The sequence below is a fragment of the Rhizopus microsporus genome, assembly GCF_002708625.1.
Source record: "Rhizopus microsporus ATCC 52813 unplaced genomic scaffold scaffold_26, whole genome shotgun sequence".
Taxonomy (NCBI): domain Eukaryota; kingdom Fungi; phylum Mucoromycota; class Mucoromycetes; order Mucorales; family Rhizopodaceae; genus Rhizopus; species Rhizopus microsporus.
Genome location: NW_019671941.1, coordinates 27,078 through 39,585, shown reverse-complemented (window position 1 = coordinate 39,585; position 12,508 = coordinate 27,078). Strand labels below are relative to the sequence as shown.

Genomic DNA, 12,508 nt, shown 5'->3' with positions numbered 1-12,508 from the left:
TTTTGAGATATCCTACGATGAAGTTCAACTTGGTTGACAGCAGGCACGACCTTGGCTGTCTTTAGTAAACGTTCCAAGTTGGGAATAGAGAAGTTAGCTACACCGAGATTCTTCACCTTGCCTGTCTCCAGCAATTTCTCCATAGCTGCCCAGGTATCTTCAAATCGCCCTTTGAGCTGCTCATCAATATCTCGGCTACCATCGGGTCGCAAAGGAATCATGACGCCAGGTTCAGGGTTCAGAGCAACAGGCCAATGTAACATATAGAGATCAACATACTCTATATCAAGCTTAGCAAGAGATTCTTCAAATGCCTTGGGAACAATTGAAGGACGAGCTTGGATAGGCGCCAGTTTGGTGGTGACAAAAATATCTTTTCGCTCCAGCCCATTTTCTTTTAATCCATCTCGAATACCTCGACCCACTTCTTTTTCATTTCCATACTAACTATTGTTAGTTCCTCTTTCTTTTGTTTAATAAGCATATGTATATATATATATATATACTCACAGCCATAGCAGTATCAAAATGTCTATATCCAGCTGCGATGGCCGTTTTGATGGCCTTGTAAACACTATCGTTTTCTTCACTAGCTTGCCAAGTGCCTAAACCGACAGCAGGAATTTTATTGCCGTTGTTTCTTTGTTTTGTATGAGGATATCACATTTTGTTTTTTAAACTATTTCTTATACTCACAATGTAAAAGTCTTTTGATAAACCATACTGATAATAAATAATAATATAAGAGAAAAGAAAAAAAGAATAACCCGCGCTCGGTATTTATGCAAAAGCAGTAATCCAAAGTTCTTTCCTCAGGGAGATTTTTTTATTGCATCGGGGAAAAAAAAGTTCCGCGTAAAGATTATGTAATGCGCCTTGGGAAAAGTTTGAACAGGATGGTGTGACACGAGCCGAAGAGTCTCGCTGGGCTATCTATTGCGCGGGTAAAATAGGTATACTGAAGGTTGCCCCCAAATGGATTCGCGTTTATTAGAAGTATTGTTTGTATCAACAACGCTATCTCAATTGTGAAGCTTTTCTGTTGTCCACTTTCTTTTTTTCTCTTCTGTTTCTAGATCCAATCAAAGAGCCCTTGGTCAAAAGTAAATCCGGATATTAACACCCTTGAGGGGCAGATGGTTGTATTTCGAAAAGTAAAACACAGACAGTGATGTTCAAATCAGTATTCGATGTCCTTCTTCAGTGTTATCTAAAGAGACATTTAACTTGATTAAGTTCATTGGCAGAAAATGAAATAACGAAAGATCAGTCCCTAGAAACCTCTCAAGGACAAGAAAGAGAGGCTCCTAGACTACATTTCCAGTGAATTCACCGAAGAAGGCCTCGAATCCGACTTTACCGTAGAGGTCGACTAGACGCCGCTGCCCTCCAAGCCCCCACAGTTGCAGCAGACATAGCAGCGACGACTTTGATGGCTTTATGCTCACGGATCTTCTCAGCATGAAAAGAGCAGAGACGAGGAAGGAACATAGGAGTCCTTGCTCAAGAAGCAAAAAATCAGCACTGCTGACGAGCTGCAGCCATGCTCACGTGTAGCTGAGATCAGCTCCACGTCAAAGCCCTCAACGCACTAACCACCCAAAGATAAACGATACATAAGTACATTATATATACATATATGATCAAAGCTTTTACTAACAATACTCTGTGGAGAATAAAAAAAGATGATCAGAGATGCGTTTGGGGCTAACTTCAGCATGGAGCGATACGTCCTTATTTACCAGAGTATCAAGTATCATTCCATAAGTGATGAATAAACAGATAAACTAACAGTTTTAATACTTTAGCAAGATAAACCGGAAATGATAGGCTATGGAAGGCTGCATACAGTCGGGTTTAGACTATTGACTCATTGCTGTAGTTTTCCTCCTTTCTTATTGACCAAATAGATATTTGAAATAACTTTACTGGATACAAACTGATATTCCTCAGGGGCTGTTCGTAAAGACGCGATAATGAGTAGATTATCTCCTTTGTGCACTGCATTTGTGCATTGCAAGGCGTCATAAACTGAAAATAAGAGTTACAGTTTTCGGCACCGATCCGAAATGGTCGACTTTGCTCGAGAGCCATATTGCCTAGCAAAACTGCGAGGGCTTACCACATTTGACACTTGGTTCAATAGACAGCATCAAGAGCCTATTGCCGTAAACATGGTTGCTGGAGCTATGTCAAGTGTAAAAGATCATATGCTTTAATACTTTAGTCTTTTATTAAATAAATACAAATCAATTAGATAGCAACAACGGAAACATAGAATCTGGTATCATCCTTCAAGTGCTTGGGATCACTGGCAAGTTGATCATGGATCCAGTTGACAGCATTCTTGTAGTTGGTAATATCTTGGGTATAGGGATTGTTCAAGCCACTTTCACCGTTTCTGTGGCCACCAAACCACTTATCAGGGCCGTAGAAATTTTGTGATTCTTGTCTAGCTTTGATATCTTGTGCCAATTTCTTGTTGAGGATGGTACCTTCCTTCCATTGGCTAGTTGTCTTGCCCTTGAACTGAGAAGTAGAGGTACGAAGCATGAACCAGTTTTGCTTAAAGATACCAAAGTTGGCGGAATCTTCGGTCTTGTTGTCACCATAAGGATAGTCAGTAATCATGTGATCGCTCTCGAGCATTGCAATAGCAATATCCCAGATTCCACCGCCGGCTTTCAAAATTTGTTGCTTTCTCTTACCCAAGCCACTAACAGTGTAATGACCTCTGTCAGTGGTGGCAGCAGTAACGAGGGCAACAGCTACAAGAAATAAGAGAGTGATAACCTTGAGAATTTTGGTATAAAGATGTAAAGATGATGAACAAAGAAACGCCAAAGCTCATGGCTTTATATATGTTGAAGGGGATGCATTGAGTAACACAAATCAATAAATATAATTACAATTTAGCAATTAAAAAATGTTTCAGCTAAGGTAACACGTTCACTCCACAAAATGCTCGTAGAATGAAATTCACTGATATCCATCAATGTAGAGAGGAAAATATCTCAGAATTGGATGTAGGTATAGCTGGTTAGTACGTTGTCATAGAAACACACGCTTTTTCATTTAAAAAAGAAATGCTAGAGTCCTGAAAGAAGTTCCATAGTAGGAAAAAGAGAGGATAGAAAAAAGGCGGAAAAATGACGGAAAGATAGTATATTGCTATATTTTCGCGTGAATTGGGAATAATTCATTCTATATATTTATTAAATATCCTTAAGGTCTTCAATGTCTTGACACTCTTGTTGCGATATAATATGAGCTCTTTGACTTGATTCAGGTAATGTATAGAACTCTTGACATTTTTCAAATACTCTTCCTGTGCCTCTTGGGGGAACAGGGATCGGCAAAAATATATTGTACCAAGGGCTGTAATGAATGTTTAATTGTATGATATGCTTGTGTTCAATTGGACTTACTATTGATCGCAAACATTGAAGAAACGTTTCAAATTCTCTAAAATACCGAAATCATACATGTTTACAAATATTTCTCCCTGTGATTTACAAACTGCTCTGTCATAGTGATTATTATAGAATTCGACTGTCGTCTGAGCTGTCATAATCTGTAATTATTTTAGTAAATCATAGATCACAGATATATGCCAAACTTTTTACCAAATAGTAATGCCATCCGCATAAAGCGCCTATAGCAAGTCCCATACAAACAGCCAATATAAACGAAAATGCAAGCAATGCTCTAGGAAAATAGTAGGGCCACTATGCATGAAATAAGTATGATATCCTTTGTTAATCCCTCTTTTTTGTTTTCACAAACATCAAGATCTGTAAAATCCATGCAGAGCATAAACGGTCTCCATCCGCATATGACAAAATATACAGCTGCGAATACGAGATATGTCATAAACAATACAAAATATCGATGATTAAAGTGCCCAACACAATTATGAATCCATGGGCCTAGAGTAAAAAAGAATGAGTCTATGCAGGAAGATCAAAGGGGATGAACCTTACAGTGATGGTCAAATTTTAATATACAGGTGTTGCATACACTGCAGTGGTGAGCCCTTTCTGGTTTTGGTAAGTGGCCTATGTACAAAATGATAAGAATAGAAAACATAGAAAAATTGGGCTGAAGAAAAAAAGTCTTACATTTTTTACATGTCTTTGGGAATTGGGCATGTTCTTCCATTTCCAACAACATTGTTCTCATTGAGGCATTACTCTAGTAGTAGGTTGTCAGGTGGATATTCAGTTTCATATTCTTAAAGAAAGTACCTCTTCCTCTGTTTCTTCTTTATATTTTTTATATTCTTTCATATCTCCCGGTGGTGTAGTGATAGCCATATAATAATGAAAGTGTATTGAGTATACAATATAAAGAGTGAACATCAAGACAAAACAGTTGTATATTTTGTAGATTAAAGAGGTATCTGTCCATGGATGACTGTATGGAAATACAACCAAATAGTAAGCAAGTACACACATATCAAGCAGTCCTACTGCTATTACTATAAAGATAGGACCTATGCCTAGTATTGCTTTATCTACAATTTTTGTCATCGAGAATATGTTGCAAAAAGAAAAATAAAGTAAAAAAGAGTCCGCACAGTGAAGCCAATTGAGAGGTTCCTTGTGTAACTAAATAGAATAAAAATAACTTTTGCTTCCCTCTCTTTCTCTTTTTTTCTCTTTCTTTTCATTAACCAACAAAATGCACTTTTCTAGTTGCAGCATTATAGCCAGTGTCTTCATCGTAGCTTCTTCATTTGTAAATGCTGCAGCACCAAACAGCAATCATTATCCTTTGACGACTATCAACAGCCAGGATGATTTCTGTATTTTTCTCCCTCCCAAACCTGGACTTGAAGTAGCCCCTAATGAAAACAATGGTATTCCCTTCTGTTTTAACCAGAATGCTGTACCAAAGGCCAACCTATTTCCTCAAGGTAAGCACTTTATTGAATAATGACATTCTGTAGTATTTATACACAAACATAGGCTTTATTACCACGGCACATTATTTAAGAACCAGTAAATATGTTCAGATCACAGGCTTTTTTGATCGCACCAAATACAGTCTTGGAGCTAATGATGGCGGAGGACAATATGATAATCATGCTCATGGTAAACCTGTCGGAGCGCAATGCAAGGGGTACAACTACTTTGTAAACTTAATTGAACCCGATATCGAGAGATTCTGCATTAGATGCTGCCAAGACAAGGTAAATAGCTCAATTTATAAATAGATTCTGAGTTTATGTTACTTAAATTGACTTATTGCTTTATTAGGCTGATTGTAATACTGGAAGATCTGGCTATGGTTGTCTTCGTGTCGTTGATGGTGATTATACTAGAGATAACAACATGGTTGGACATTCTGGAAATAACAGTACTTCTGCTGCTAAAAAGAAGTCTAATGGACACAGCAACAGCAGCATCAACAGCGTCTTGGCTGATTTAGATGCACTTCCTTCAGATTCCACTGATGCTTCCTCTAGTGACGACGACAGCAGCAGCAGCAGTAACCCAGCTGTAGATGAGTTGGACGATCTTGCTAACAACAGTGAAGAGCCTTCAGATGATGCTTCCAGCGATGACACCTCTTCTACTACTACTACTACCGGCACTAATGTCAGTCAAAAGATCATTTCTGAAATTCAAACCCTTAAATCTGAATTGGCCAACCAAACACCTGTGGATCAAGTACAAACAGAATGGAAGGCTTTCACTGGTCAATTAGCCGCAGAAAATCCTGATATTGCTACCCAAATCAACCAATTAACAAGCATTTCCTCTGCCTTGACAACACCTGATCAGTTGAACAACTTTTTTGATTTAGCATTAGCTAAACTTCAAGCACTTGAAGGTGATACTGGCGATGATGCTACAGCCACCGCAACAGCTACACCAACCCCTTCTCTTACCCACACTGATACCAACGAAGACTTGGATTGGTTGTATAATCACCGCAATAGTCACGATAACCAAGCTACTTGGTAATTACCACCTTTGTTACACGTAATAATGAATTTTAAAAATAAATAAAGATCATTTCCAAAAGAAGACAAAATGTCTCCAGAAATACAAGTCCTATAATAACAGTAATAAAAAAACTTTTTTATCTATCTTCGAGTGAGGATGGAACAAGTAAAGGGATAAACAAGGAAACTGAGAGAGAGAAGGGCGGAAATAACCTAGATCAATTCAAATATAACTATGACGGTACTTCATAAATTCATGTATTACATCAAATTACACTTGGAGCTTTATGATCTTTTTGATCCAGAGCAGCCATCGTGAGATTATTACTTATCATTGAACAAATCTGATAGAAACTAAAAAAATAACCTTTAAGGGCCAGTTGTCTTGAGCCACGACATCTTACACTCAGATGCCAGCTTGAGCGACCAGTGTAACGCCTAAGGCCCTTGACTTGGGAACAAGAGCGTCATTCGGTTTGCCTACATGTGCCGTCATCTGTCGAGTGTGCTTAAAAATGCGATCTGACCCGATCGGTTACAAACGGTCTGTTAACGAGAAAAAGAGGCAATGAATGGTGACCGAAGGAAAGTTTGGTGAGCTATGTAGCACTTACCCGAAGCGAGGTAAGAAACGTAGACCGTGTATGCCGTGATTGGACAAAGAAGTGGATCTGAATGCGGATAAATTGTAATCGTCTTACCCATGTGGGATCTTTGTCACTTCTCCTTTGGTGCCATCAAGGTGGAGTGCTTCAAACGCTTTGTGATATATTCCACGCTAACATTGTCCAACGGGAATTCTTGAATAGATGATGATCGCTTTCGTTTACCAAACCTTCTTGGAGGAGGAGTAGAAGGGGCTGTTGCGCCAGTTGGAGAGCCAGAGGAAGCCAATGAGTGAATGGCCAGTTGGAGGTGTTCAGGGTTGCAGGCTGAGGGTACTGAGTCAACATCTGCAATATAGTGTCTTAAATTTAGGTAGGATCATAATTCATCTATATATACACAGTTCTTCGTAAAGACCATGTCAGTACCCTCCCATTTCTTATACTCATTCAAGACGTTTTTGCAAATTGTTTTCACTGTTTCTTTCAATATGGGATTGAGTTCAAAAACGACCCATTTGGGAGTAGTAAAACTAAAAGAGATAAAAGAATTATAACAAAAGGTTAAGTGATGGTAATCAGTATCCTTCTATAGGGATGTGTTTATAAAGATTTAAACTATTATTATTAACTATCGATGTATTACTTTTCTATCTATGATCTAATACAACTTCCAGGAACAGGTTCAGCTGGTGTAGCTGGTGGTGTAGCAGAAATAGGTTGAGTATTGCGATTATGTGCCATGTGTGCCTTCACAAGATGACCAGCAGCTAAAGCAGCACAAAGAGAAAGTTCGCCTGCCATAACTGCAGCACAGATGATGCCGGCTAAGCGACGGGCGTTTGCACCGGGTTCAGTTGGGTGAGGGCCACGAACACCAAGCATATCTAGCATTGCTTGCTGAGGAGGTAAAATAGTACCACCGCCAATGGTGCCTACTTCGATACAAGGCATCGTACAGGATATATAAAGATCCTTTTCGTCATTTATGGCCTTCATTAATGTCATACAGTTGGAGCTTTCTACATTCTGGGCAGGATCTTGACCAGTTGCAAGGTAAATAGCTGTAAGGATATTAGCTGCATGTGCGTTAAAACCACCAACAGAGCCAGCCATTGCTGAACCTACAAGGTTCTTTGATATATTCAATTCAACAAGAGCGCTCACAGTGGTCTTTAAGATTTTTTCAACAGCAGGCCCGGGTATCACGGCTTCTGCAACAACAGACTTTCCACGTCCTTCAATCCAATTCACGGCAGCAGGCTTTTTGTCAGTACAAAAGTTACCAGAGAGAGAAACAATTTGCATGTCAGGAAAGTATTCTTCAATCTTTGAAAGTGCCTTTTCACAGCCCTTAGAAATCATATTCATGCCCATAGCATCTCCGGTTGTAGTAGAGAATCGAATGTACACCAATCTACCAGCTATAGCAACCTTTAATTTTTTGACACGAGCAAAACGTGAAGTTGAGTTGAATGCTTCTGCTACGATATCCTTTCCTTCATGTTCTATCCATTGCTTGCATTCAGCAGCACGTGTGATCGAAGGAAATTCAACACAAGGGGCACGGGTCATTCCGTCTGCCGTCACTATAGTAATTGCACCACCTCCCGCATTGATTGCTTTACACCCACGAGCTGCTGATGCTACTAAGCAACCTTCTGTTGTTGCCATAGGGATATGAATCAGTTCACCATCAATGTTCATTGGACCTACATAACACTCGCCGTTAGCAAATGAGTTTTAAAATACCCTTCGTCCTACCTGCCACGCCTACTGGAATGGGCATATATCCAATGACATTTTCACAGCAGGCGCCCATCACTTTATCATAATGGTAGTTTGCTACAGGCAATAAACTGTGCTCAAGAGTCTTTGTCAGGGATGCACGCGAGATTAAGGCTCGACGAATAATGACAGCTCTTTCAAAATCACCCAGGACCTTTTCTAATGCATAAGGTGCAAGCTTTCCAGCTTGAACAATAGAGATTATTTCTTCATCAGAGAGAGCATCAGGAGTAGCAAGTAAACCGAGAATTTCTTCGACAGGACGAACAATGTCAGAATGATGATGATGTTTTCGTTTTGGCTTGACAGGCTTTTTGGTAACAGGTTTTTGGATTGTATCTGTGGAGACGGGATCTGCAACGACTTTTTGTTGTTGTTGCTCTTGTTTTAGTTGCTGCTGCTGTTGTTGCTTTGTTATGTTTAACAAGTAGGTGTTTAGAAAAAGGGACAGAAAAAGAACAAAAGCCAGCCATTTGGAAATGACAGGATGTTGTACATAGACTGTATAAATGTCAAAAAGAGATTCAAATGATTTCAACATTCTTTACAGCATGTGAGGTTATGATCTGGTTTAAATAATGTAAGCTTCAGTGGCTCGTTACCTCTAATAAGAAAAAGAATAAAGAAACTTTCTTATTCATCCTTTTTGATGCCCCGAACTACACAAAATTAAATTTCAGATAAATTGTAGGCAGGGTAAAAGGTTTGTATCTAGACCCGTTACTTGTAAGTCAAAAGCTAACCAAAGTAAAAGACAATCTTAGCCTATTACAGATATCAAGCACTTGTTTTAAGTTATAAATTTATACAAAAAGCAAATCGATATTTTCATTAGATGCTGTATGGATCAAGTGCCCAGAATAGATTTGCATGTGGTTTTATTTAAGAGCATCGTTTATCTAAGGGCTCCAATCAAAAGTATAAAAAGTAACAGATCATTTAACTACTTGCTATCTAGATATGTTCAATTGAATCAGTCAACTACAATAGAGGAAAGTGTAATAAAAGATGTCCTAATAAAGAACTAGTTACAACAATATAGTTTTATCCATCAAAGAAGATTATATCTTTTGTTGTCATATAAACAATTTATTTCTACTATCAGCAATTATCATTGCTTCATTCATAACTAGAAGGCTAATGAATAAAAAATAATTCATTATTCGCTTTATACTCACCGAGGCGTTAAGGAATGCACTACCGTCATAGATAGCGCATTAAATCCAAGAGCACCGCTAGTCTTTTGGAGGAGAGAGGAATTTCATTGTCATGTTCTGATTTGTAAACAAAGATACCATATATATTTAATACACTGTTCACATCGCGATTCCAAACCGTACCATAAGATTCACACTTGGGGACAGAGTGTAATCTTCGTTTTGATCCAGTAATAGAGATATTATTTAATTGTTTGGATTTGCACTTGTTACAGATCTGACTCGTTAAATACTCGTCAACCGAAACAAATTCGGTCCCCTCATTAGATTGTTTGAATTTTCGTTTGATTTCTTCAGTAATACGTCTAATAGGTGCAGCTCGTTTTCCTTTCATATTTGAACCAAAAGAACCATTTCCAAACGCAATGATCCGCTTCCGTTGAGAGAAGGAAGGGAGGTCAGCAGGAGGTAAAGGTACATGTTTGCTTTTGTTTTGGTTTTTAGCGCCAACTGTGCTTGATTTGTCATACTTTTTGCTATTGTCAAAGAGTCTTTTAACAATTGCTTGAGTTTCTTTTTGCTTGTTGATATATGTTTTGAACTTTAGCCTTTGAGGCCTATACCATACGCAGTGTTACTAAAATGTACACCGTGTAAGTGAGCGACATACCATTTACCTTGGCAGCAGTAGTTATGGATTCTTTGATAGTTTTGTAAACGTGTAGAGGCAGCTAGTAAAAATGAAGTCAAGTTTGCAGTTTTTAAAGTAAGTAATTCACTAATATACTTAAATTCGTCTAAATGACACTTTTGGTGTTCTTTTCGTCTTCTTGTAGCAAGATTGCAATCACATAAATGATAATATTCTTCTAAGCTTGTAGTCCGGATACGTTCATGTTCTGTAGAGTCTACTGTAAAGATAGTTGATATACCAGGATCAACAGTCCAAATTTCTGCATCGTCAGCTATATCAGCAAAATCCTTGGGTGTCTTTGGTTCTCTTCTAGGCTCATCTTGGATAGCAACATCTTTCTTAAACTTAAAGGATACAGCATAACCATCAGTGATGATCGCATTTCTACAATGACAGCATTTGTTTAGACCAAAAAAAAAAAGATATGTAAGCATATGTACGCAAACTTCTTTGGGCGTGAAGTTAAACTATTAAGTGTCTTGTAGCCTATTTTTGAAAATTCAAAGACATTAAAGTACCATAAAGTTAAGTCATTATCATCCTTTTGTCCTGGTTTGATCTTGTTGTCACATTGCTTGGCAAGTCTCCAAAAAGCTTGAGCATCAATTTGTATACTCTTGGAAGCAATCTTGTACAAAGGAAGTAAAGAAAAATACTTTGATCCTCGAAGGCCAGTATACTTGAGAGGCATGAAAGTCTTGGCTTGAATTCTTGCTTGTACTGTTTTTATAAAATTTTGAACAGCATCAATGTCCTTTTTATCAATGTTTCTAAGCTTGCTTGTTATCTCCAAAGCCTTTTTGGAATTGATAGCAGTCAATGTGTTTTCTTTTAATGATCTGTACTTGCTTGTATTCAATTTCTTGACAAAAGGAAATACTTGTAACTTTCGATGGACATAACTACTTGATGTCTTGTCTTGAGGTTTCATTTCTTGAACGAGCTTCTTTTGTTTCATTTCCTTCTGTATAAAGTGTAGCCATTTCATGTGGCATTGAGGTTTGACATACATATTAGCTTCACTTGGTACGTCAGTATCATTGGGAGCATCATATATTGATCAGGAAGTAAGAAAGCTATTGACAATGGCTTCATATCGTTCAATTCGATCAATAATGGGTGACCAGGCAGACTTGGGATTTATCTTTTGTTGAAGGATATGCTTTGCTAAAGACTTGCACTATTTGACTGTTAAGCTACCACCACAGAAGTAAGAAGAGATCTTTTCAGATAAGACATTAAGAGCATGTCTGGTAGTTCTGTCTTTGTAAGTAGAGCATACATAGTTGCGGGCCAGTGTTTCATATTGTCTGGCCATAGAGGAACAATGGTCATATATCCTTTACTTGCGTGTTCGCCCAAGTCAGATTGAGTAAGAGAAGTAAATTCACAAAAGGCCTTGAAGCTCTTCTTGATGTATCGGATGCATGCTTTCCTTGGCAAGCAAAGATGGAAAATATGTTATAAAGCAGATTTTGAGCAACCATAGGTAATTCTTCACAATTTTCGAGAAGTTTCAATAAATAGTGATTAGCAAGAATGAAACCACTATATACTAGTTGAGTGGTGTGGTCAACTGTTTCTTCAATCAAGGAAACAAACTTGGAATATCTACAGGTATTAGCCAAAGATGCCTTGATTACAAAAATTTTCTCGACGGTATCCTTGGACTTTGGAAGTTTCATTTTTCACTTATTCATAAGACACAACTTGCTGGAAGGGCGAGGGTGATCAGTTCCATCACAAGAAGGACATCGAACTTATTTTTGCTCATTATTTGACGCCTTATTCTTTTCTTTTTCCTGTTTAAGCGCTTCAGTCTTATCAACCTTGTCTTGATATTTCTTGGAGCTCTTAATGGGAGCAGAAGTACAGCTAGTGGAAGGAATAGGAGCAGGTAATACAGCTTGAACACTCGTATCTTTACTGACTGTAGGCATAGATGACTTGTCACTGGTAACAACATTTGGAAGGCCAGGAACAGATGTGTCTTATTTAGCAGCTTTCAAAGTAGTACATATGCTCTTGTCTATTACAACATTCAGTTATAAAATAGATGGAACTAATAAATGTTATTTTTACCTTTTCTAAGTAATGGACTCTTAATAAATGCCATATCAACCTTGTAGCTTAGGTACCTTTCCCCTTATTTCGCTTTGCCTTTGAAGGCGGAGGACCATTGTCTGTCTTTCACTTCATGCTGAAGTAAAGAAAAAAAGAAAAGCAATTGCAGATAGCCTTGTCATGTTAAATTAACGATCGACAACATTTTTTTATTAATTAATCATGTTTTCATTAATATTGGAATGAA

At 38.1% G+C, this 12,508-nt stretch overlaps 8 protein-coding genes across 8 annotated transcripts in view; 1 reads left to right on the top strand and 7 right to left on the bottom strand.

Annotated features, from left to right (window-relative positions):
* The window catches only part of RHIMIDRAFT_78225 (GCY protein), a 1,421-nt gene extending 612 nt beyond the window's left edge, over positions 1-809 (bottom strand). Inside the window, exons 1-3 of the mRNA XM_023615686.1 lie at positions 697-809; positions 511-640; positions 17-443 (exon numbers count right to left, since the gene is read on the bottom strand). Coding sequence (XP_023461837.1) covers positions 17-443; positions 511-640; positions 697-722 — 583 coding nt within the window. The 5' untranslated portion in view covers positions 723-809. The remainder of the gene's footprint in view (positions 1-16; positions 444-510; positions 641-696) is intronic.
* Positions 810-2,253: 1,444 nt separating this feature from the next.
* Positions 2,254-2,851, bottom strand: RHIMIDRAFT_241866 (uncharacterized protein; the record flags this gene model as incomplete). The annotated part of the gene is made up of 2 exons (XM_023609663.1): positions 2,254-2,768; positions 2,794-2,851. The coding sequence occupies 2 exons, from the start codon at positions 2,849-2,851 to the stop codon at positions 2,254-2,256; spliced, it is 573 nt and encodes a 190-aa protein (XP_023461836.1).
* Positions 2,852-3,064: 213 nt separating this feature from the next.
* On the bottom strand, positions 3,065-4,572 carry RHIMIDRAFT_269990 (zf-DHHC-domain-containing protein). Its single transcript, XM_023612160.1, has 7 exons — positions 4,248-4,572; positions 4,122-4,194; positions 3,984-4,058; positions 3,787-3,929; positions 3,627-3,728; positions 3,429-3,574; positions 3,065-3,378 (listed from the first exon to the last, which is right to left on the bottom strand). The coding sequence occupies exons 1-7, from the start codon at positions 4,314-4,316 to the stop codon at positions 3,216-3,218; spliced, it is 771 nt and encodes a 256-aa protein (XP_023461835.1). The 5' UTR covers positions 4,317-4,572; the 3' UTR covers positions 3,065-3,215.
* Positions 4,573-5,005: 433 nt separating this feature from the next.
* On the top strand, positions 5,006-5,321 carry RHIMIDRAFT_186493 (uncharacterized protein; the record flags this gene model as incomplete). The annotated part of the gene is made up of 2 exons (XM_023605870.1): positions 5,006-5,194; positions 5,262-5,321. Coding segments are annotated over 2 exons (249 nt in total), but the record flags the coding sequence as incomplete, so codon positions are not given.
* A 1,891-nt stretch (positions 5,322-7,212) lies between these two features.
* On the bottom strand, positions 7,213-8,887 carry RHIMIDRAFT_208319 (uncharacterized protein; the record flags this gene model as incomplete). Its single annotated transcript, XM_023607048.1, has 2 exons — positions 7,213-8,270; positions 8,323-8,887. 2 exons carry the CDS (start codon positions 8,885-8,887, stop codon positions 7,213-7,215), a joined length of 1,623 nt encoding a protein of 540 aa, XP_023461833.1.
* Positions 8,888-9,549: 662 nt separating this feature from the next.
* Positions 9,550-11,258, bottom strand: RHIMIDRAFT_301971 (uncharacterized protein; the record flags this gene model as incomplete). The annotated part of the gene is made up of 3 exons (XM_023614379.1): positions 10,638-11,258; positions 10,174-10,581; positions 9,550-10,120 (listed from the first exon to the last, which is right to left on the bottom strand). The coding sequence occupies exons 1-3, from the start codon at positions 11,207-11,209 to the stop codon at positions 9,550-9,552; spliced, it is 1,551 nt and encodes a 516-aa protein (XP_023461832.1). The 5' UTR covers positions 11,210-11,258.
* RHIMIDRAFT_241862 (uncharacterized protein) lies at positions 11,258-11,882 on the bottom strand (the record flags this gene model as incomplete). The annotated part of the gene is made up of 2 exons (XM_023609662.1): positions 11,258-11,377; positions 11,544-11,882. The coding sequence occupies 2 exons, from the start codon at positions 11,880-11,882 to the stop codon at positions 11,258-11,260; spliced, it is 459 nt and encodes a 152-aa protein (XP_023461831.1).
* Positions 11,616-12,313, bottom strand: RHIMIDRAFT_295325 (uncharacterized protein). Its single transcript, XM_023614170.1, has 2 exons — positions 12,280-12,313; positions 11,616-12,187 (listed from the first exon to the last, which is right to left on the bottom strand). The coding sequence occupies exon 2, from the start codon at positions 12,161-12,163 to the stop codon at positions 11,894-11,896; it is 270 nt and encodes an 89-aa protein (XP_023461830.1). The 5' UTR covers positions 12,164-12,187; positions 12,280-12,313; the 3' UTR covers positions 11,616-11,893.
* Positions 12,314-12,508: the final 195 nt, after the last annotated feature.

Coding starts and splice junctions, on each gene's coding strand:
- RHIMIDRAFT_269990 (XM_023612160.1), bottom strand. CDS start 4,316: ATGGCTATCACTACACCACCGGGAGATATGAAAGAATATAAAAAATAT. Junction 4,195..4,247: donor AAGAAGAAACAGAGGAAGAG/GTACTTTCTTTA, acceptor ACCTACTACTAG/AGTAATGCCTCAATGAGAAC. Junction 4,059..4,121: donor CCCAAAGACATGTAAAAAAT/GTAAGACTTTTT, acceptor TTTTGTACATAG/GCCACTTACCAAAACCAGAA.
- RHIMIDRAFT_295325 (XM_023614170.1), bottom strand. CDS start 12,163: ATGTTGTTACCAGTGACAAGTCATCTATGCCTACAGTCAGTAAAGATA.